Here is a 23,815-nt window from a genome sequence, read left to right as displayed (position 1 = left end):
GTGTAGCCACGCCTCTTTTTGCATGTTCGTCTCCCATTTACCCAGCTTTGCAGGGAAGCAGGAAGTGCTGAGTTCTAACTTTTCCAGAGCTGGGGGTAAAGACTGCAGGTGAGATCCACAGTCATATTCTCCTCCCACCTCTCACCAGAGAGGAGCTGACAACAGTCACAGAGGCCCCACTGCTGAGATGTCCCCTCCCCAGGGAGGCCTCATCCCTCACACTCCTCCCTGATGCCTTCAGCCCATAGCTAAAGACTGGGACAGCCCTTCCCACTGTGGCTGTTCTCCCCTGCAGCATCACTTCACATAGGCTGTGGAAGAGCCTGAGAGATGGGTCTCAACTGGCTCACGGGGGAAAGAAATGGTGCGTGTCAAAAGCACCTGAGTGGAGTCACCGGAGAACCTAGTGAGCAAGCTCATTATGTCACCGAGGAGGAGCAGCTGTGGGAAGTTTGAGATCGAGTCCACACTCACAGGAAAGAGCTTCCATGGCCAGGATGTCTGTACCTACATGGTCACTGCTGTCATTACAGCGGGATCCACTAGCGTGACAACACAAATAACATCCTAAGCAAATTATCATTTTGAGATACCAAAAGAATTTCACATCCTAAAGAAAACGGGAGTCTGAGATGAAATTAATACACATTTATGTAAAACAAAAATGAAGGACAATGAAGTGAAAGATTTTTCTAGATAAAAAGTGTTCTCCCAAGTGCAAGGACAACATGTTTGCATGCAAAATAATTACCCAGCATTAGCCTGATCCTCACAGCAATTAAAGCCCACTGCCTACTTGATTAATTGAGCAGGCTAGTCAGTGTCAGGCCCTGCCAGCTCCACTCTCTAGCTGCTGTTGAGGTTCCAAGACAGAATATGTCCAGCCTTGTGCATCATGAGTGACTTGGCCTCATTTCCTCTGTGACCCTGCTGAGGTTCGCACACCACCGCCACTATGCTATAGACAGTACTATAAGATAGGAGCAGTCCTGGGATTTCTGGGTATTTGAGCTTCTAGGATTCCTGCTTGCATTTAGCACATCTACGAAATAGTTTTTTTTCTCTCCCTAGTTTCCTCCCTCCTTCCCTCCTTCCCTCCCTCCCTCCTTCCCTCATTCCCTCCCTCCTTCCTTCATTCCCTCCCTCCCTCCTTCCCTCTTTCTTGCTTGCTTTCTTTCCACCTGTCTGTGTATATGTAGAGGTCAGAGGACAACTTGCAAAGGTTGGTTCTCTCCACTCTGTGGATCATCAGCCTTAGTGTTTAACCAGCTGAGCCAGTCCCAGCACATGTTTCAAGACAGCTGCTTCTAATAAACTTCACCAGCAAATTTTTCTCTATCATCTCCAGTGAAGCATTGGTTTCTAGGAAAGGAGCCACCTGGGATAGATTTAAATAAAGCCCCTGTAGGTTTTCAAAGCTTTACCTGGTCCTACTGCTTTGCAATGTCACACTGTGCATCTCCACGATTTAAACAAGAGGTGATATACCATCACTCCCCAGGCCTTGTCCTGGTTTCGGGAACTGGACTGTCATTCTGGCAGGGCCCATGCCTGGGTTTAAGATGCTAACAGGCCAGGGAAGAACCATTTTCTAAGTGCCATGCAAACCTCTTTCTGTTCAGGGGCCACGCCTTCTCCCTAATCCCACCTGCACCCACAGATGAGGCGCACAGCTGTGACAAGCAAGTAGAGCTCTAAGACTGAGTTACTTAAACACACACTGGGGATGGTGAGGAAGAAGAAAAAGAGGGGAGGTCGTTGCGGGAGCTGGGAGGTCTACACATGGAGGAAACCCATGTATCCAAACCTGTGAGCCTGAGGACCACCAGGGGAGAGTCAGACCCTGTATCCTCCCTCCAGAAAGCTACAGAAACTTAGAAGATTCATAAGCCCCTTACACAAGGTTGTATTATGAGAGGAGATTATTCCATGGTGCTGCCTGTGAGTTGCTCAGGAATTTGCAGGGAGGTGGCTTCCATGAGTCAGCACTCATGCTGGGGTGGGTTTTTCAATGTGCAGCTGCCTCTGAGCCACCTCTCTGTAAGAAGTCCCTCTACTATGCTTTCATTACAGGGAAGTCCCATAAATTCACTGAGTCACAAAGCTAGATGTGGGTGGAATCATTTCTTTAACCTGACACTAATGTCCTATCTGGGGTAAGGAGATATTTGTTCATGTTGCCCCAAGGGGAAAATCACGCAAGACCCTCATAAATGTCAAGATAGTCTCAGTGAGTGGGTAACATATAGAAGAGAGGTCAGCAAGGGAATTGTGGGGAAGCTTCGATGATGGCTGTGTGTGACGTCACTGCAACTGTGTTAAGGTGTCTCTGTGGTTCATTCAAGCTCATTTTGAAGGGGGATGCTGGGACATCCCATGCCTAGCAGAGTGTCCTGCATCTGCTGTGCCAGGCATGAAGCCCCATGAAGATTCTGGGAATCTGAGGACATTCCCTGACCAATCAGGAAGGTGAAGCTATATGGGGTACACTCTCGCAATTCCATTTTCTGGGGCTATATGTTTTATAATAAAATAAAGAAAAGAGGGGCAGGAAATATGTTCTGATAAAAAATAAAAATGCAAATGTCTGTCTCTAGCTGGTGTTTGTTTTGTTGGGTTCTTAAAGTCACTTGAGTTTTTACAGAAACCTGTCAAGCAGATGTTGTTACTATGATCCCTGCTCCTTGTTATTAGAAGGCAGTAGCATGGTAAAGAGATGAAATGACTTTCCCTAAGTCACACTGTGAAGGGGCGGAGCCAGTGCCCAGCACAGCACAGCTTAGAGCCTGGGTCCTTAGCTCTGTGTCAGCTAAAGCCTAGCAGAATCAACATCTGGAAAATTGAATCCTCCTCCAATGTCTGTGGTGTGCGATTTCTGATAACTCACGAGCAGTTGAGCGACACAGTGAGTGACTTGCATATTATCTCCAGTATCAGCTTCCCATAGCATCCTGGAGCACTGTCTCTCAGGCCTGTGACATAGCTCGGAGGGTGAAGGTGGCTTCTCCCAAACCTGGTGACCAGAGTTCGTCCCTAGAACCCCCATGGCAGAATGGGGGTGTCACCTACAAGAAATCCTCTGACCTCCACACATGTCCCGTGACACATGGGTACACCGAAGTGCACACACTCACCAAAAACATAAATAAATGTAGCAAAGAAAATTTAAAAAGAAATGCAAGTTTTTCTAAAAAGTCTCCTTTCCCTATATTCTTTCAGTGTTCTAAATTCTCAAAGCTCCATAATTCTTTAAACATTTGGGTCGTTGATGTACTAATGATGACACATATTGTACTGAACGGTCAACTCCTTGAACACTGTCACTCTTGTTCTCGTAACATCTCAAGATGTAGCTCTCAATGGACTCTTAGCATTGGAGAGAGAGAGAGAGAGAGTTAAAGGCAGGTACAGCTAGTATGCCTGCTCATCAAGCCGAACACAGCAGGGGTATTTGTGTCTAATTTGAGATTACTTAGACCCTCACAATCAGAGATGTACCCTCTATCTTGAGGCTTACCTCTGCTTTTTGAGCTCAACCTTGTAATGCTGTCTTTAGACTGAAAAAGCAAGTCCTCTGCAGCCCTTCCTGGCAGGAGGCATTTGATACTTCCCAGATGCTTTAAGACTCCACCCAAGGTTGCAATAACTGTATGCCATTTGGAAAATATACCTCAGCTGTGTATTCATGAGTTAGGAAACAACTATGTAGAAAATCCATTAAAGGTCATATCTAGAGTAAAGGTCAGTAGTGGTGTGCAATTATTTCTGCATCCCAGGACTAGCCTACAAATGGGATAGGAATATCTCTACTTTTGTTGTAGACATTTTTAATGATATAGCCATTTACGTCTAAACCCTATTCTATGCTTCCTGCAAGGAAAATTTATTTCATATCTTATAGTCAAGGATGTCACATCAGGCCACTCCCCACATAGGACATGTCCACATCCTGACTACCTCCACTTATGTGGGAAGAATGTAGTTTTCTGCCAGGTGGTGGTGGTACAAGCCTTTAATCCCAGTACTCAGGAGTTCGAGGCCAGCGTGGTCTACAGAGTGAGTTTCAGGACAGCCAGGATTATTACATAGAGAAACTCTGTCTCAGAACAAAGAATGGAGTGTTCCAAGACGTGCCCACTCATTTGAACTTGCAATGTGTATCCTCTACACTTTCTGTCTGGGGTTGGCGGGTCCTTCTTTATTATCTGTTTCTCTGACTTCACCAACACAACCAGCTGATACACTGTGATAACTGGGGACTATTCTTATGTCACATATTTGAAAATGAGAGCACACTTCAAGTGCACACCCTTCTATGGTGTCATCTATGTTAAACAGACAATACATGGAGAACCTCAAATAGGAGCAAGTCTAACATGTTCAGAGTCAAGTGGCCAGAGGCCACAGGGCCAGCCACCCTTTTGTCAGGGGGAAGTCACATGCAGTGAAGATTCAGTAGCCACCAGCAACACTATCAGTTCCCTGTGACTACCAGAGTTCTAGGCCCATTCATCAACAACGAAGATCATGGACATTTCGTCTCAGATACAAGGGCTGGCTCACCAGCATCCTCAAAACTGTAATTCATGGCAAGACAAATACATCGTTCATTTTACTTTCCACTGCGAAATACCAGATATAGTAAGGAAAGGTTTTAGAAATAATGGTCAATATGATATTGCCAAGAGATCAACAGGTCTAGCCATGTTTCATAGCTCAAGTTTGTATTTTCTGTTCTTTTCTATTTTGACATGAGAATAACATGCCTCATGCAGTCTGGTTCCAGAGACAGGCCATTGAGGTAGGACTCTAAACCAGTGACAGAGCACTGATCTCATTTACGAACAGTGTTCCAACATGTTCTTTTCATTTCTCTCTGTCATGTATGGACCGGCCTCTTCACTCTTGACCTTCCATTTAAGCACTAAGGCGATTTAGACCTACCTTGGTACACAGCCTTAAACCCTGGAGAGCCGATGCTGTCATCTGACTGCAGGTGGAGCCACATCTGGTTGCTCATGCTCACAATGAGGTCAGGGACACTGGAGCCTGTGAGCCTGCACAGAAGGGAAAGGATCAGACTTTGAGCACTGTCCACAAACACACACACACACACACACACACACACACACACACACACCATACACCTATAAAACATTCTCTTTCAAAACCTTGTAACAACTTGTCATTTATATAAATATTTAAAGGCATTAACTATCCAGTCACTGTAAACACAGCCATTTTCATTTTAAGAAATCAGCTAGAGGGGACTGGAGCTATTGCTCAGTGGTTATTGATCTAGGTTCAGTTCTAAGTACCCACATAGTGGCTCACCACCATCTGATAATCTCTTCTGGCGTCACCTGGCACTGCACAATGTGGCATGCACAGATAGATACACACAGGAAAAACAATCATACACATAAAATAAAAGCAATTTTTTAAAAAAAGACCATCCCATTTACTGGAATTGACATGCTCCCTAGGTACAATATTTACAGGGATAAATCAATACAAACCTGGAAAAGCAAAGAGCCAGCTGTGCTAGGTGACAGGGAGGTGAATCCTGTGGCTCATTACTTTTTTGCGTGATACCTTTGCAAGGTGAGCAACCCTATAGGTTCATTACTCTATCTAGTTTAGAATTATGTACCTTTCATACAGAATCTCTTTTAAGATGTATTAAAGGTAATTATACAATATAATGATATTGAAAAGAACAGCATATGTGTGGTTGAGATAGGCAGGACAGAATTTACTGAACAACCAGGTCAAACGACAAGGTAGTTTTAGGAAGCATTCAGTGTGTATTCAGAAACAGGTCACATCCCCTACTCTGTCAGCCGGTGAAAAGAAACACCAAATCCATCGACTGAACTCAACATGCCGACAGAATAGCACGTTGAAACAGGAAAAAGTGCAGGAAGGAAATCAATTCACCCAAAACAAATGTCCCTAATCAAATAGGAAGCTTCGCTTTCAGCAAAGTGATTTCGGGAATGTGAACGCATGATTTGCACCATCAATCACAGCAGCCGTCTATCAACCAACATTCTCCTCACAGACGGCCTTGAAAACCTGCTTCTTCAAAGGAAGATGAACGGCAGTCTTTACACGCCGAGGAACTCAGGCTGCATTACACTCAGGCTGGAAAAGGAACGTGTTCCGGTGAGCGATGTATGCTTGCTACACACGTATGTCTGAAGATCTGTCTTTGTTGGGAGATTGTTCTCTTGTGTTTGCTTGTTTGATTGTAAGGGAGATTTGTTTGATTTTCTGTGCATGCATTTTGTTGAAGAGTAATCAGCCAAACAGCACATGTGTAGCTCTGTGACTCCTTAGAAAGGGAGCCAGCCTGCAGATCCCCCAGGGAGGCAGTCTCCTGGGCCCATCTCTGCTCCCTGCTCTTCGTTCTAGCTTTGCTAAAACATTTACAGCTGTACCTGCCTCCCTAAGCATCCTATAAGTGAATTAAGACTTTGTAAAATACTTTGCTCAGCAGAACTGAGGGAAAGATACTCATGAGTTTCCTTGTTTTAATTTCTACTTAGAATTCATTTGTGTGTGTTTGTGTGTGTGTGTGTGTGTGTGTGTGTGTTTGTGTGGAGAAGGTAATTAATGCTAGTATTTTTATTTTTTCTAGTAAAACACTGTATTAATAAAGCTGACAGAGGTAACATAAAGAGCCTACATGTATTCTTTCCTGTCTCTTCCAATGCTAAGATTTTATAGATTTGTAAAATACTGTCACAGCGTGGATGGATGACCTACTTGTCTTGGGAGGCCCACGTGATCTGTCTGCCTCTGTCTCTCTGTCTCTGTGTGTGTGTGTGTGTGTGTGTGATTGTGTGTGTATGTGTGTGTAACTCTCTTTAACACATGTGTAGTCTTGGAAATCCAGGTGTGGTCAATACAGTGAAATTCCCCACAGCCCATCTTCAAAGACGCACCACACACCCTCTCCTACTTGCCACATATCACTGGCAACCACGAGTCTGTCTCTAGCTCCAAATTCCTTCATCATGCTATTGCATGAATGAGACCATAGTTTGCCTGTTTTAAACTGGCTTTGTCTGCTTGGCTTACTTCCCCAGATCAGTCATATGACTTGTATAATACCAGTTCCTCCCTTCCCATCGCTGAGTGGGCCTCCCAGGTATGGATAACTCAAGGCCTGCTAAAACGTTCATGTACTTGGTAGATGACCCATAGGGCTGACATAACAGGTGTGCAGGTTTTCCACAATATAACTCTTCATGTTACCTGTTGCAAATTTCCAGGCATGTGATTTGTATTTTCTGATTTCTGTTTCCATAATTCTGATTTCTGTCTTCAAGGGTCTAGACTGAGTGTTTTATTTACATTCCCATCAATTTGGTATCTGAGCAGGAAAGTTCTTCGTATCTCCAATGGCAATTTAGTGTGGCCAGGGTATATTTGAGCACCTCTTCTGCTAATTATGTAATCACCTCTCAAGGATTTTGCATTTACTTTTGGCTGATCACTAATGGTGCAGCTAGACTTTGCCTGTTTCCTATACACTCTGTTTAGTAAAGGCCTTCATGTCCTGTGTCCCTTACTAATGTCCGTACTGATCATCCTTAGTCTCTCTAATGCAGGATTAGAAGCATCCTTTGTCTTCCCAAATATTCTCACCCAACAAAGGATTTGTGTTTGACCAAGCTGCCTAAACCAAGAATCAAAAATATGTCCTTGAAGGGGAACATTTGCAGGATGAAAGGAACACACCTTTCCTGTCCTGCTGGTGTTTGAAAAATCTCACGTGCCTTGTGTTCCTCATTCAGTTCATGAGGTCCTCATGATCACCATACATTCAGTTCCACAGCTACTCTCAACTAGTCAAGGCTGCTGTATGTAGAGGAGTGGGGGGTCTAGCTACTCCTTTGCCCCTTGCTTAGTTTATTTTCATTTTCTTCCAGTTGTTCTTTCTTAGTCGGTCATTCCCAAGTATGTGACTACGCCATAGAATGATCGTATCTAATCTTAAAGCCATTGCTTTGTGTCAAGGTCTCTAAACCAAACCCAGCACATAATATGGCTGGTCTCACTAGTCAGCTTGCTCTGAGGATCCCCTGTCTCTGTTGCTTTCCAAGCCTAGAATCATAGGCAGAGGATGCACCCAGCCAGCATTTCTGTGGCTTCTGAGTATCTGAGCTTCACTGCTGTTATTTGCACAACAAGCTCTTCATCAGCTTATTGGTCTCAGCCCAACAGCACTCCTTCTCCTGGGCTGAGCTCCATGTCTCTTTTCTCTGGTTTCCTCTAGTTATTGTCTGTAGCATTGCTTTCCTCTTCCTGTTCTTTCTTGCTCTTTATTCCCTGCTTTGAGCTGGCACTTGCTTCCTTAGGTGAATGAGGAGAGACAAATGGCAATGATGAAGGCTGGAAGCCTGAATTTCTCTTGATAGCAGGAAGCTTCTGTTGAGGGAAATGAGGCCAGGGAGGATTTCCTGACTACAGTGACCCTCAGTCCCCCAGACACTGCCTCTTTCTTTGCTAAGGTTTGGTTTGAACATAGGCCATCCCTGAGCAGTCCACTGGGGTCTCTCTTCACTTAGCATCTTCTCTGGTTTCTTTCTTGTTAATTTAAGTTGTTAAGAAACATAAGTATCACACAGAAAATCCACACCCATTGCAAAGACGCTTACTTCCAAAGTAACTAACTACTTCAGGCTCACCCTGAGGTGCATGTTTGAATTTCTTTTATTTGTCCACTGCACTTTATTTTAATCCAGTCTTACTCTGTGAATTCACTCAAAATTGAATAGGCAAGCATACTGGCAGCTACTTGCATAGCTCACTCAATCAAATGTCAAACCCTGTTCCTGCAGTCAGTCCCATTTTAGAATTTATTTTAAGCCTCCAAATTATTTGATTGGCATGCATGCGAAAAAGGGCTGCAATCATACTTTGTCACAATTAATTCTTTTTGTACTAATTAGTTGAATGCTAATTAATGTTTTTAACTAGTCGAAAATTAAAAAATATTTTATAGAATGCTTCTAAGTCGAAAGTAGTTTAAATAGTTTCAAACAAAAGGAAACATTGTCTTTGAATAGCTCTTTGAGATTTATAAACCTTAGTTTGATAGCACTGACAGAGAGAGAGAGAGAGAGAGAGAGAGAGAGAGAGAGAGAGAGAAAGCTGTTTGAAGCAAAGCGAGCCCACAGACTCTTTGTCCCTTACAGCTGCTTGTGCTTTTGAAATAGGATTTATTTGTTTGTGTATTTATTAATTAATTTATTTATCTATTTATTTTTTTATAATCATTTGAAACTGAAATTAAACCAAGCATTAGATTTACTAGAGTACTTGAGCACGAAGGAAAAGACAAACTTTGGAACTTTTTTTTCCTCAATAGTCACAGTTTCAAATAAACCAACGATGATTGATCCTGTACCTTTATTAATGCTCAGAATAAAATCATTCTAATTAAACCACACCTGAGAGCTCAAGTCAGGTTACATCATTCCAGCTGCCAGACTGCTTCACCGTGACTTCCACTCCAGGTTGCCTCTCACAATACTGTTTTTTCTGCTGCACTGGAGATGGAAGCCAGAGCCTCTTGAATACTGGCCAAGGGCTCTACACCGAGCTACAAAATCAGCCCTGATGTTTGCTTTTTTCTTACATTGAAAATATAAGTATACTTAACTACTAATTCATCAGCCTCTAGGTTTCAGCACATTGGGATCAAATGCGCAATGCCCAGGCCCCTGGTGCATGGGCTAGCTTCCTAGCTTCATCTGTGATGGGATGTATTTCTTGGCATTTAATCTCCCTGAACAATGAGATTCGCTTTCCCATCTCAGACTGAACTTCCAGCATCCACCTTGGTATTAAAACAGGAAGAGGAGAGAGTGAGAGAGGATCAAACAGTCCCATCTTCCCTCTGTTCCTACTGAAGAGTTCAGCATTTTGACCCTCACTTCCAAGACCTGCCTGCATTTGACAGGGAAAGGTGGCAGAAAGTGGGCCCTGCCTCCTTCACTCACAGGCACGCCAGGGAAAACCTGCTGCAATGGTGTGCCAACAGCTTCTTAGCTGGCCTTTGAGGTGCTAAGCAGCATCTCTCTCAGCCAGTGTACCACATACTGGTCCACTTCTCTTCTGGAGAATATTTGTGCTTCTCCTCATTCTTGACAGTTATCATCAGAGGAGCCAAGATGTTCATGCAGGAGTTTATCCCAAGGTGAATCTCTGCACAGTAATGAGTTTGCTGTTGTAATTGATGCCTCTTTGCCTTCCCACGAACCTGCTCACCTCTCTTTGAAAATGGTTGTACCACTTTTCACTTGACTTGAACTCCCAAAAGCAATCAAGAATGTTCTGTTTATGTGACAGCCTCAAAAGGACAGTCCTGTGGTGAACAGAGAAGGGGTTGGGGTAAACCCAGACGTGTGATAGGGCAGGGACAAGTAGTGTCTTGGGCGGCAAAGGACCTGCTCCCTACCCCAACTCAGGTCAGGTTGACATAGGTCTGCGTCTGTGTTGATACAACAGATATAGGCACACTGCATTTCCGTTCTACTCTATGCTAGTTTTAAATTGCTCAAAGCTGGGAGGGGGGAAGAAAACCTGATCATGTCACACAGCTGTCAAGACAGGAAATTGGTGTCATCTAGCAGCACCTGCTGTATGCCACACCTGCTTTCCTCCAGGGAGCGCCTGGAGGGAAAGGGGAGCTAACCTTTAATACGCCAATTTTAATTATGAATTAGGTCATTGAGAAGGAAGTGCTGACCCCAAGATAAAAAGTGACCCACACCTGAACCTCTTAGCAGGCTTTACAGTGTGGTTTATGAACCCTTTGAGAGGCTAGCATGGGCATATGGTTTAAATAGTGCGGTTTGTGGGGACAGCTGCATGCATTAGGTCCATTCAATGTGAGGTGCAGATTCCCAGAAATAAACACAAGGCATGATCTAAAATGGCAAAACAGTCAACCCATAAATGGAGTAAAATATTAACACATTCAGGGACATCCTGGTGCAAAAGCCTGGAGTCACATAGAGGCAGAAGATTACTGAGTTGTTCAACAAATAAAGCAGGAAGAACTTTAAACTCTTTATCTGGGGAGTCTCTATTGCAATTCATACATATTCATGCAGACTAGAGTGTCAGCCCTAGGAGAAATGAAGTGAGCTCTGACTCAGTCCACCTACCATAACATGGGATCCTGTCACTCACAATGATTGGGTATATGTGACAGGTGCCACTACATGAGTAGGGTGGGTGGGAAGGGATGAGACTCTAACACAGAAATCAAGCTGACTCTGAAAATTTACCAAGCAGGTAGGATTTAGAGAACATGTCACATGTAATGCTCTAATGAGAAATGGTGTGTGTGAGTGAGTGTGTGGTGTGTGTGTGTGTGTGTGTGTGTGTGTGTGTGTGTTAGGGTCTCCGATGTTCCCACAGAGGAGTTCTTGTGGCACTGGAGATGCTGGAATGGACTGGTTTTTACATTGATTGTCATGTGAGTCTCACACAATGTGACAGAAAGATCACTGAGTTGGGGTCTATTCAAGACAGATGGCATGGGAAAGGTGTTGAGGTAGACCAACCAGAAGTAGTCAGATGACATGGGAAAGGTTTTGAGTTACACCAATCATGTGCAGTCTCTTCTTTCACTTCACTAACTCACGCCACGATGATCACTTGAGCCATTTAAAAATATCAAATACAAACCTTTTGATCCCACAGATCAAAGGGATATAAAAAATTGACAGAGTCCCCCCCCCCCAAGGATGCCAATTTCTCAATTTTTTTACTTAGTACAGTCAGACTATGGGATGTGGTTGACCACCCCTCTGGTTATGAAGATCCTCTTTTGTGCCTTGCCCCCCCCCCCCCGGCCCTGTGTGTGTGTTACAAAGCGAAAGTCCTAGAAACAGTCCAGGAAGCACACAGAAGACATGTTTACAAAAAGGAGGAGCAATGAAAGCTGGGCCATAGCCCCAAACAAGCAACAGTTGAGTATATGGCCTACCTGACCTCCAGCCACGTGGGTACCACCAGTACATAGACTACAGAGCTGCCAACAAAAGCCAGTTAAGATGCCCTCCTTCCCTGTGGCTACAAAATCCCACTTTCCATTTTATCAATTTTGTTTAAAAAAAAAATAAAGTGTGTGTGTGTGCGTGCGTGCGCGCGCGTGCGTCCGTGCGTGTAGGCCAGTGGTCAATCCCAGATGTTGTCCCTCAGGAGTCAACCACCTTGTTTGTAAGACAGGCTTTCTCATTGGCCTGGACTTGCAAGTTCAGCTAGACTGTCTAGCCAGTAAGCTCTAGTGATCAGCCTGTTCCCGAATCCCCAGCTTCAGGTCAGAAGAGTGTATCATCATACCTGACTTTTTATATGGATACAGAGTCTCTAGCTCCTTCCTGACATTCTTTAATTTTTTAAGGCAACAGAGCCATGTCCCTCACCTTCAAGGCTCCATTTGAATGGGGAGGAACTGGCAAAATAGACCTAGCCACAGACAGCCTGCCCTGGGAAAATATGTCTGCAGATATAAGTTTGATGCCTCCTTCAGCAGAGTCAGGCAAAGTCGAGGGTCCAGGTGTATGATACTATCAGGGAGACCCCAAAGACGAGCAGTTCTGCACCCCACTGGATCAATACATCAAGCTTTGAGAGACAATGTGGTCCATTCCTGAGTGCCATCAGTGAGCGCTCGCCTCTAAGTAAAGCAACAGCACAGTGATAATTAAAATCATCAGGGGACCAGCCACAGCAAGAGGTCAAGCCCAGTGCTGATGCATAAGGCACACCTTCTGAAATAAAGGGCTCAACCAGTCTTTTGCCCATCCTAACAAGACAGAAAAGATCTCCAGGATGCAATCATCAAACAAAGACCCGAGAAAAATCACAACCTGAGTGAGCAGACGTGATCCACCAACTACTGAAGGGAATCCTAGTTGGGAGTTGGGCACCAGGTTTTCAAAGGACACACATCTAAGAAACCACGCATGACCGTTGCAAATTCTCTCAATTGTGTAGGAATAGAGAAGGAAATCTTAGCAAAGAAATGTAAGCTGTTTTCAATAAAATTTGAAGGAAAAGTGAACTAAAAATAAACAGTCAATTAAAATAAGACTAGCCCTCTGGGTGTCATTTAGAAAGAGGGGTCAACAGGTAAGTGAAAGGAGCTTGGGGACAATGCTCATTGCACAGGGGCGGATGACAAAGCAGGGTTTGGAGCATAAAGAAGAAGTCAACAGAGTGTTACAACAAGCAACTTTTGACATGAAATTTATCAGATTTGGTAAGAAACATAAACTATAAATCCTAGAACTGACGTGAACTCAATACCAGCAAATCCACTCAAAGACAAATGCAATTTATTTTTGAAAACAAAAGAAAGGGAAAACTTTGAAGACCAGAGGGAACACACGATGTAGATGACAACAGATTCCCATGTGGGACCTCAGAGGCCAGAAGCTAAACTGCCAACCACAAGTACTGTGTCCGGGAATTCTACAAAAAGAGGAAAACTCTTAGGCCAAAGTTTGCCACTACAAATTAAGATCAGGTATCCAATCCACCCCCTTAGAAATTTCTGGGAAATTCATTCATTAGGAAGAAAAAAAGTGCTGTAGCAGGAAGCTGGAAGCTTCCAGGTTGAGAAGGAAGAGAGGATGGAGTGGAAAGACTCATCTCTTCATCATGAGTTCTGTGAATCACATTTAATAATTAAAGCAAACCTCACAAACCAGGTCGGTATTTACAACACCGGCTTGTTGGTCTGGTAGACAGGCAAAGGGATCTGGGGGTTAGTGAGTTTTTCAGAGTCCTTGGCATTTCACTGTGGACCCCAGCTGCAAAGGTGAGTGACAGTTTCACCCACATCCATGCCTCAAACCTTTGCACCAGGATATTGTTAATATCCTGGATCTAACTCAATAAAGAGCTTAGGGCCAGGTAAGCTGCAAAGGATATCCAGAATTAATGCATAAGGGATGAGCAGAGGGAGCCATTAGAGGGTAGAGGCCAGGTAAGGATAGAGGCAGCAATACAGACAAGAGTCCAGGCCTGCTGCAGCCTCCAGAGCAGGAGAGGACAATGGGTTCCTCCCCAGAATCTCCAGGGCTAACCTAGCTCACAGCGATGCTGGCCCACGGAACTCTATTCAGAACTAAGAGACTATGAATTCTGCTCTTTAAACCAATGCATTTGTAGAAATGTGCTGGAGATGAGCAGGGAGTGAAAATATAGAATATCACAGATCAAGTGTTTAATACCCGTAACAATCACCATGGTACTACAAAGACCAACTTCATGACACTATCAACAGGAGAAGGGAGATTTTAAAACAACAATAACATCCCCTTCAATAACTGTGCAGGGAGGCAAGGACCCAATCAGGAGACAAGATTTAGGGAAAGAGCTCAGAAGGTAAATCAGAATGCGGCACAGGCATAGCCCGATATTAATTATTACTTCAGCTTTATGTGGTTAGAAACTTGGTGTGGTGGTGCTTTCTGAAGCCTGGGATTGCTATGGATTTGAAGCTACACGGACTACTTAGGAGCACCTGGCCAGCCAAAAGCAGAATCGTATAAAATGTGTCCTGTGACCAAGATGGAATTAAACTTGAAGCCATTAGTGCAAATGAGATAGCAAAAACAAACAAACAAAACAAAACAAAAAACCTCCAATCATACAAAAGTGGATTATCCATGATTTAAAGTAGAATTCACAAATGAAAATGTAAACAAATTAACAAAACAATACAGACAAAAAAAACCCACTAAAACCGATTAAATACAAGGCCCAACATAAAATAAGGAAGGAAATGGTGACACAGTGCAGGGAAATTTCCACAGTAAAGGTGGTTGTTGGATACAAGTAGAAGGTCAGAAACAGCACTGAAGTTCCGGTGATGAACATGGGAAAGTGGAGCTAAGGAAAGCAGTCAGGCGGGAGGGACAGCAGCAGAGGCATGCAGAATAGTGACACAGTCATGCTTCTTATAAAATGGGCTTTACTACTCAAGTCATATGGAACCTGCAGGGGTGGAGCAGACTAAGACCAGCATCATGAATGAAGAGGTGGGTGGTATGGGAGGTCCTTTGTCTATGTATTGTTTTTATTGGTTAATGAATAAAGAAACTGCCTTGGCCTGTTGATAGGGTAGAACTTGGGAGGCAGGAAAAACTGGACTGAATGCTGGTAGGAAGAAGGCAGAGTCAGAAAGACACCATGGAGCTACCACCCAGAGTAAGACATGCTGAAACTTTAGCGGGTAAGCCACAGCCACGTGGTGATACACAGATTAATAGAACTGAGTTAAGAGTTACGTAAAAGTATGTAAGAGTTAGCCAATAAGAAGCTAGAGCTAATGGGCCAAGCAGTGATTTAATTAATATAGTTTCTGTGTGGTTATTTTGGTTCTGGGTGGCCAGGATGAACAAGCAGCTCACTCTAATACATGGGGATGTCCACACATTCCAAGACCATTGTCAAAGTCATGGGAATTAATGCAGAGAAATGTGGGCACATAAATACAGCAGACTTATGAATACTGTAATCCTCACAACACCTACAGAGCATTGAAACTCTGTCAGGAGGCAGTGGCAGTCTGAGCAACATTCTAACCCTTATAGACTCTGACTCTAAGCCAGAATGTTCCCCATGGTGGCTTTGCCAGTCAACTGTGCTTTTCACACCAGAATCCTAACACTGGCTCATCAACTCTCCTGCAAGCAGTCGCACACATGCATTGCAGCTTACTTAGTGATGAAGCCAGGCTGAATCAGATACAAGACAGAAAGGTAAGTGAGGGAAACTCCTATCCACACCCGTAAATCTCGGCATCGTCAACTACACATTGGATAAACAAATGTATCTTTGCAGAGGAAGATTACACTAGACCGCAGACCAGAACTTACTGTGTGGGCATGGGCAGCCCAGTGTGCGTAACCTGCTGATTGAATAGTTAAGGAAGGAAAATACCCAGTCATCAGGTGACACCAACACACATGCTGGAGCTCCATGCACAGGGACTGAGAGAGTGCATACAGGAAGTACGCCAGTTTGCTGCAAATTGTAAATTAGCCACGTCTACCTCAATTCTAGAAAGTTGTTTTTTGTACAATACACGGCTTTTCTCAAGCCCATAAAGAAGAGAGCGGCACCAGGACAGCAAAACACTCAAGGAAAAGAAAATGGTAGTACCACTGAAATGAATATCTCTGTTTGCTAAGTTTCTTGTGGCGGTTTGACATGAGAAATGTCTCCCATGGGCTCATGCACATAACACTGGTTCTCCAGCCGGTGGTGCTGTTTGGAGAAGCTATGGAAGGTTTAGGGGGTATGACCTTGCTGGCAGAAGTACCTCACTGAACGGAGACAGGCCCTTAGATTTTTCCTGTTTGTTCTCTTTGCTTACTGGAGGCCGATGAAATGTTAACAGCCAGCTTCCTGTCCCCAATGCCATCCTACCTCTTCCCTGGCATGAGGATTCTATCCATTTAGAAACTTTCTCTAAAATAAATCCTTTTCTTGCTTACGTTACTTTGGTAATGCTATTTTATCACAGAGAACTAGGTACATGGATGGATGAGAAAGAATCAAATGCACACACTGGACAACTGAAGCCAAAAATACTTAGATGTGAGTAAGAACTCAAATAAAACCACATGAATGCTTAGGTATGTATCAGATTTCCTGACATTGCATTCAAGAAATCTACCCACCTAGGCAATATGCTTCCTATTCTATAAGACACAATTGGAAACTGTCTTGCTGCCATTAAGGGTGATGTTTATAGAGAAAGCATGTATAATTGCTGCAATGAGGGAATCACTCCTCTAACTCAGGACCACAGTTACTTTTCTTTTCCCTGCCAAGTCCTAACATTTTATGCTTGAAAAAGTATTTTTCCTAAACACAAAGGGAAGCTAATAATGGACAAACCGGGAGACCAGAGCACACCTCTAATTCCAAACCACAGTGCCTGGCAGAACTCCAGGTACCTGGGAGCTGCTGTTTCCAAGATCATCTGGATGTGAGTTTTAGATCACATGAGCCACAGAATACATTCCCTCAGTGCTAATTTATTTGATTTCTAATCACAATTCATAAATGTGAAAAGCGAATTTTTTTTCTAGACAACATTTAAATTGAGATTTTTTTTTTTTCGGTCGTTATTCCTAATAGAACTTGCCCAAGTCCTCCATCATGAAGGGAGTCTCTGTGGGATCATACCAAGGATACCTGACTGGCAGTGACTTTTTCTTTCTTCCCTTCTCACTTTTCTCTCTTTTTCTCTTTCTCCCCTTCTTTTGGGAGTGCAGGGGATCTATTCCAAAGCTTTGTGTCCCTGGTATTGAGCCATCCCCCTGGTGCCTGGTTTTCTTTGGATATAAAGAGAATGAATCCTTTCATCTCAGGCCAGCAGGGAGAAGCCAATCATAGCCACACCAAGGCAGGGGCTCTTTCTAGAAACAGGTTGAAGACAGGGTGAAGTTTCCCTGGGGATCAACTCATTTCCTTATTATCTAATCCAAGTATCTAGCTGTTTGGAGGCTGCCAACTTGTACACAGATTCTTTCATCCCCATAGAGGGGTGGACATTTAAAAATCCATATCCTGTCTTGCAATCCTCAGGACATCCGAGTTAACGCAATCTCCTGTTACTGCCAGCTAGTGCGAGGCCAGGTAAAGCAATATCTCCCCTCGCCAGTTTGCAATTTAATTTTGAGAAAATTGTCAATATATATTCTCTGAAAGAGCTCAGCAGAGATCTGTTAAGTTAGTTATTTCATTTTCTTTTGAGTTTGCCATGCTATACAAATACCCTGAGAAAATCCATCCTTCTTGTGGGAAGAGTGGGGTGACAGATGAACCCAAGCCCTTAGGGATTTTGCTTTGTGTTACAAAGTTTGAGAAAATAAAATCTGTGAGCAGAAATCAGAGCTCTGAAAAGCCCATTGGGATGTGCTGTTTGCTGAGTATGTCATTTCCCTTTTTAAATATCTTCCAAGTTCTTAATAGAGGTCACCCAAGAAGAGGACCAGTGAGATACTAGATCCAAAGCACTCAGTACTAGCCCACCATATGGGAAGCTGAGTCTGGTGTGGTGACGCTGAACCTACATCAGGAGGTTCCCTGAGTCTACAGACTGCTAGCTATTTAAAGGGTCTTAGTGTATCTGTCATTTGTCCTACTAGATGATAAAGCCCAAACTGAGAATAATGCATAGCACATATTTACTCCAGTTGGGTTGTTGGTGTTTAATCTGGATTTACCTGTTTGTTCCAGAAGCAAGGAGAGGCCCCAGCATTTGCCTTCTCTGTGCGGACCAGACACTAAAGAAGTAGCTCTCCACAGCTCTTCTTCCTTGGCTTCAGCAGATTAAATGTGCTTTGCTTCTGCTTACATTATGTTTCCCGGAGGGCACCTCAGTTTGATTCAGTTGGCCATTTAGATTTTCATTTATAGATCTGAGCTATTACGAAGAGGTCCTAATAACACTTATGTCATTGTAACATATAGTTTGCCATTGCTTTCTTAACAACAAAAAGCCTTTTAAAAAATGAGAGTATGAGCTTAGATCCTTAATAGCAACCCATGGGATGTTCTAGGGCATTTCCTTACTGCATTGATATTTTAAATCTTGCATTTATTTAAAAATCATTCTCATTTATTTGAGTGGCGTTCTTTTAAAAATTGGATGTTATGGCAACAATAAAACCATTTCACATATGGTTTACATTTATTAGTTAAGTTTATTATAGATATTTTGTAGCCATGGAGACAGAGGGACACAGAGGTAAAATGATTTCCCTCAGGATAACAGAGGCAGGAAGTAGCATCAGCTCAGAAACTCCATCTTTGATTCCCAGTCCATGTGTACCTACTATTTGACTGTTTGCAGCTACATCACACACCACACGGTGCCACTGTTCCACGGCCAGTTGTTACGGGGATGGAAACATACCAACAATACAGGTGCCCAGTGCTACCCTAGAGAACTCTGTGCTTTTAAAGGCAAAAAAAAAAAATTTAATTTTTTGGTCCAGCCATTTGGCAAGTATTATTATAAATATATAATTATAACTCTTGTTCATTATCTACACCTAGTTCTTCCTAATCCCATAATATCAAGCATTTATTCTCTTTTCTACATCTTATACTATACCAGTATATATATATACATATATATACATATATATATATGTATATATGTACACACTTGTTTTATATATACATATTACTGGCTAGATCTAATAAAATATGAGGTTATGTATTTTTTAACCTAAGAGTGTGTGACCTTGCTTAATATTATATATTCTATGATTTTCAATTTTCCTAACAAATTTTGTGATAACATTTTTAAAAATATGAATAATATTCCATTATATATACACCAAATTTTCATTATCTATTTATCTGATGATGAACAACTAGGATGATTCTAATCCTCCAATATTGTCAATAAAGCTAATGAGTTTCTGGTTCTAATTGTCATGGCTTTTTCATTTTTTGGTAGTGGAGGAATGTATAAAATATACTTGATATAAAAAGTATTAAATGTCATGTGGAGTGCCACTGTTTCCATTCTGAATGGCTACCATAACTGCATAGACATTTATTAAATTGTAAAGTCTATGGGTCTGATTAATTTTAGTGTCTGAATATTTTATTTGCAATGGTTTTTAAAATAACAATTAAAACAATAAATATATAAGTATTTACAAATATGTGATTGCATTTATGTGTGTTTGTGTAGATGTAGAATGTTATGGGTTTGGGAAAATAAATACTTTCATATTCCACTTTGGTGAAAATGTAAATTTTCATAAATTTCTTAGGACAGGTGGACAATGAGTAACATCCTAGATGGTGACACTCTCTAGCTCTTGAATTTTCTTGCAAACAATTTTTTCTTAAAGGCAATTGAATTAACTACAGAAGGCATGAAGAGTTTTGCATTGTACTGCTGCTGGAAAAGCAAAAGGAGAGGTGTAGGTGGGAAGAGAGGATCCACATAGAGGCCATTTAAGGACAATGACATCCACGTTACAGAAGTAGAGACCTGGAGTGCAGAACTTGTTTGGAATTGCCTCTGCTGCATCCAGTTATGATGTGGGATTCCCCTCTGTATGCTATGAATATGTTTTATTACCACTGGTTACTAAAGAAGCAGTTTCAGCCAATGGCTTAGTAGAGTAAAGCCAGGTAGGAAATCTGAACAGAGATACAGAGAGAAATTAGGCGGAGTCAGGGAGAGACCATGTTGCTGCTGAAGGAGAAAGACATTAGCCACCAGCCACACCCTTGTGGCAATACACAGATTAAGAGAAATAGGTTAACTTGAGATGTAAGAGTTAGCTAGAAATATACATAAGCTATTGGTCAAACAGTGTTGCAATGAATATGGTTTCTGTGTGTGATTATTCGCATCTGAGCAGCAGGGAAACAAAGGAGTGGTCTCCATCTACACTGTTAGCTGGGAACCAGGAGAGATCCATCACTAACAGAAGCATAGCAGCACTATGTACCCACAATTCAGAGGATGAAATGGAAATACAGGGTACATTAGACAACCTGGGGTGTGCTGGGTAACACTGGGTCATGGAATCATTCTTGCTGCCTTTGTACCCATTGGAAAGTATGATCAAGTCATATGGCATTAATTATTGTCAGTCATAGTGGGAATGGGCAATAACAATCCAAAAGAGATGCTCATCTGCTACCATGTTGACAATAGAAAGAGTGAAAAGTTTCAAGCCCCCAGATAGCCGAGGCTGGGCCACCAATAGGCCCACACATGCATGGGTGTTGCACCATGGTGCTTTCAAAAATGTATATTACCTCCTAGGAAAGCAATCCACAAAGTGATAATGCTACAGCACCCCTTTGCTTTCTTCGCCATGCTCCCAAGATGTCAGGATCCGCTTTCCCCAAGATAAAAAAGAAATATATAATGGCATACACACAGACGGAGAAAGGGGAGGGAAGTCCCTTCGCATCACGCCATGAGTGACAGACGTTTCCAGGACAGTGGTTTCCAGAGTTACTACCTGAAGCCATCTGAGAAGAAGGGGACATTTTTTCCCCCTCTCAGTTCAAGATCTACAAAGATAGACATTTCCAGAGCACATGTTTTCTTTTGATGAAAACAGATCTGATGGGAACTGACAAAAAACCCACAGCTCTAAGCACTTAAAGTGGACTTCGTGATGGGTTAGAAAGACTGAAGCTCCAGGCCCAAGCAGGGGCCTTTGGCAGGGTTCCTGCAGACTGTCCTGAGCCTCGTGGGACTCTGGCCTACTTATTCTTCAGTCTTGGCCTCTTTGACCGGGTAGTTTTGTAGAGCATGATGGTTCCAAGCAAACATATGGCATTATCCCAGAAAATGACCGTTCCAAATACACCTGTTCACACTGGGGAGGGAAGAGAGGGGACCCACAGGGATGCCTGAGCTGAGGAGCGCATGCTTCCTCATTTCTGTCTTTTACTCTGTTACTTTCATTTTATTTTTTTTGCCAGGAACACACATTTAAAAGATTAGTGAAAACAGTTCATACTGATAAAATGTGATCTTTTGTTAGTCCCCAGATAAAAGCAGAGCGACTGCCCCTAGCATCTTCAGGGAGGGCACTTTATCAAGGTAAACCAAACAACATCTTCCCGCATAACTGCAAGTTGAGAAGAGAAGCGAAATGGCATACTCACACATACAAAACGGATCTGGTGTCCCCCACCTTTCCAGCATCTCCAACTGTCAGGGTGTCGTACCCTCTCTCCAGCTCAAACTCCTCGAAAGCCAGCTTGATGACCTAAATTCAAAGGAAAGACAGAATTAATAACACAATATAGACCTTCCATTGGCCATGTACCTTTACAGTTTTCATGGTTAGCTTTGACTTCTTAAGTCAGACCGATACCAAACAATTCCCAAGCTGCCTCCAGTTGCTGCAGGAATTCTCGAGGTTTGGTTTGCCTGAGTCTGAGAATTCTGTGGGATTAAAATGTTCTTTTTGTTTCAGTTTACTGTGGGCTCTAAAATGAGATTAACCTGACCTCGCTTAATTTGTGTCTACCAACTACAAAGCACAACCCAGGTAATTAAATTAACCAAGAATAAGCCAATGTAAACAGGAAGAATACCGTTGTTGCTAATGAGGCCTGATTTTAAGGGCACCTTACAATGAATCTTTTCAAATTTACTTGTGTGGATCTCTTGATAACATAAGAGCTTTCTGAGGCTAAGCTATGATCTAATACTACACTTAGCTGTGCAAAACCTTGAAGTTTCTTCTCTTCGTTTCCCTTTTCTATTTCTGAGAATGGCATTGAAGGGTGTACCCACACTAGTCAAGTTCTCAATCAATGAAATGCACCATTTGACCCTGATTAGACTATTGGATGGATGGATAGATGGATGGTGTGCAGGTATAAGCAGGAAGGATAGACAGACAGATAGATGGGGAGGAAGGTGGTTAACCAAAAGATAACAAGATGTATTTCCCTATGCTAAAACATCATTCAAAAAGAAACATAACCCTGAGCTAATTTCAGCTTTGGTGTTTAAATAATAATAAAAATGGCACACATATATAATATATACCACAATTAAAGAATACTATATATAGTATATATGTAAAGCATATTTGGATGTGATGACTAACATTTATTAAATATTAGACAGGTTTCTTTTTGACCCACCAATAGACTATAGCTATATGAACTCCCTTCTTTGTAGACCACAGGAAATTTTCTCCTTAAACAAACAAACAAATATTCCCTTTGTTGATCAATATTGCGATCAAGAGGCATGGCAATCAAAGCTGTCAGGAACATAGGCTAAGTATTGGATAGCCAGGCATACAAAGAAGATATTAACAGATTATTACAGATGGTAGATAAATATAAATATGGATTATAGATGCAATACACAAATAATAGAGTTATTGGTGATGAAAAGTAAGGGAAAATATATGATACATTAGTTAGATAGATAACTGGATGGGTGGAAGAGAGATCAGTGAAAGGACAGATAGTTAAATGGATGCATAGAAGGATGGACAGATGATAATAAGCAGATTGACAGAAGGATGGGTAGATGGTAGATAGATGGTGGGTGATAAATAAGTAGATTAAAGGGTAGATGGGTGGATGATTGGTAAGGTGATAGACAGAGAATGGATGAGTGACAATAAATAAACATATGGATTGATCAGTGGATGACGGATGATAAACGGATCAATGGATGCTACGTACGTGATACATTGAAGTAAGGGTGTGTGGGCAGATGATGGGAGACGGATAACTGAATGGACAGATGATAATATAGAAAGAGGCATGGGGGAGTGACAGAGTGGCCCATGGGGGTAGGTGAGGAAGGTGGCAGATGGGAGAGGGAAAACAGGAATTGCACCTTATGACCGAGTGTGAATGCCTTGTAAGAAGAAATCAAATGCTTCCCTGTTAGACTATTTTTATAAAAAGTAAGTGATGTGGGACCTACTAAAACTGAGAAGCTTCTGTAAAGCAAAGGATACAAAAAGGCAACCTACTGACTGGGAGAAGATCTTCACCAACCCCGCAACAGACAAAGGTCTGATCTCCAAAGTATGTAGAGAACTCAAGAAACTACACTTTAAAATGCTAATTAACCCAATTAAAAATGGGACACTGAACTGAACAGAGAATTCTCAACAGAAGAAGTTCAAATGACCAAAAGACACTTAAGGTCATGCTCAACCTCCTTAGCAATCAGGGAAATGCAAATCAAAACAACTTTGAGATATCATGTTACTCCTGTCAGAATGGCTAA

General features: G+C 42.4%; 1 protein-coding gene across 1 annotated transcript in view; it reads right to left on the bottom strand.

The window, feature by feature from the left end:
- Window positions 1–23,815, bottom strand: part of Csmd1 (CUB and Sushi multiple domains 1) — a 1,422,978-nt gene that overhangs the window by 300,864 nt on the left and 1,098,299 nt on the right. Inside the window, exons 11-12 of the mRNA XM_005366231.2 lie at window positions 21,712–21,815; window positions 4,945–5,057 (exon numbers count right to left, since the gene is read on the bottom strand). Coding sequence (XP_005366288.1) covers window positions 4,945–5,057; window positions 21,712–21,815 — 217 coding nt within the window. The remainder of the gene's footprint in view (window positions 1–4,944; window positions 5,058–21,711; window positions 21,816–23,815) is intronic.

Source organism: Microtus ochrogaster, unplaced genomic scaffold, assembly GCF_000317375.1.
Source record: "Microtus ochrogaster isolate Prairie Vole_2 unplaced genomic scaffold, MicOch1.0 UNK7, whole genome shotgun sequence".
Lineage (NCBI taxonomy): Eukaryota > Metazoa > Chordata > Mammalia > Rodentia > Cricetidae > Microtus > Microtus ochrogaster.
The sequence above is the reverse complement of the archived record's forward strand: the minus strand, read 5'-3'. Positions and strand labels throughout refer to the sequence as shown.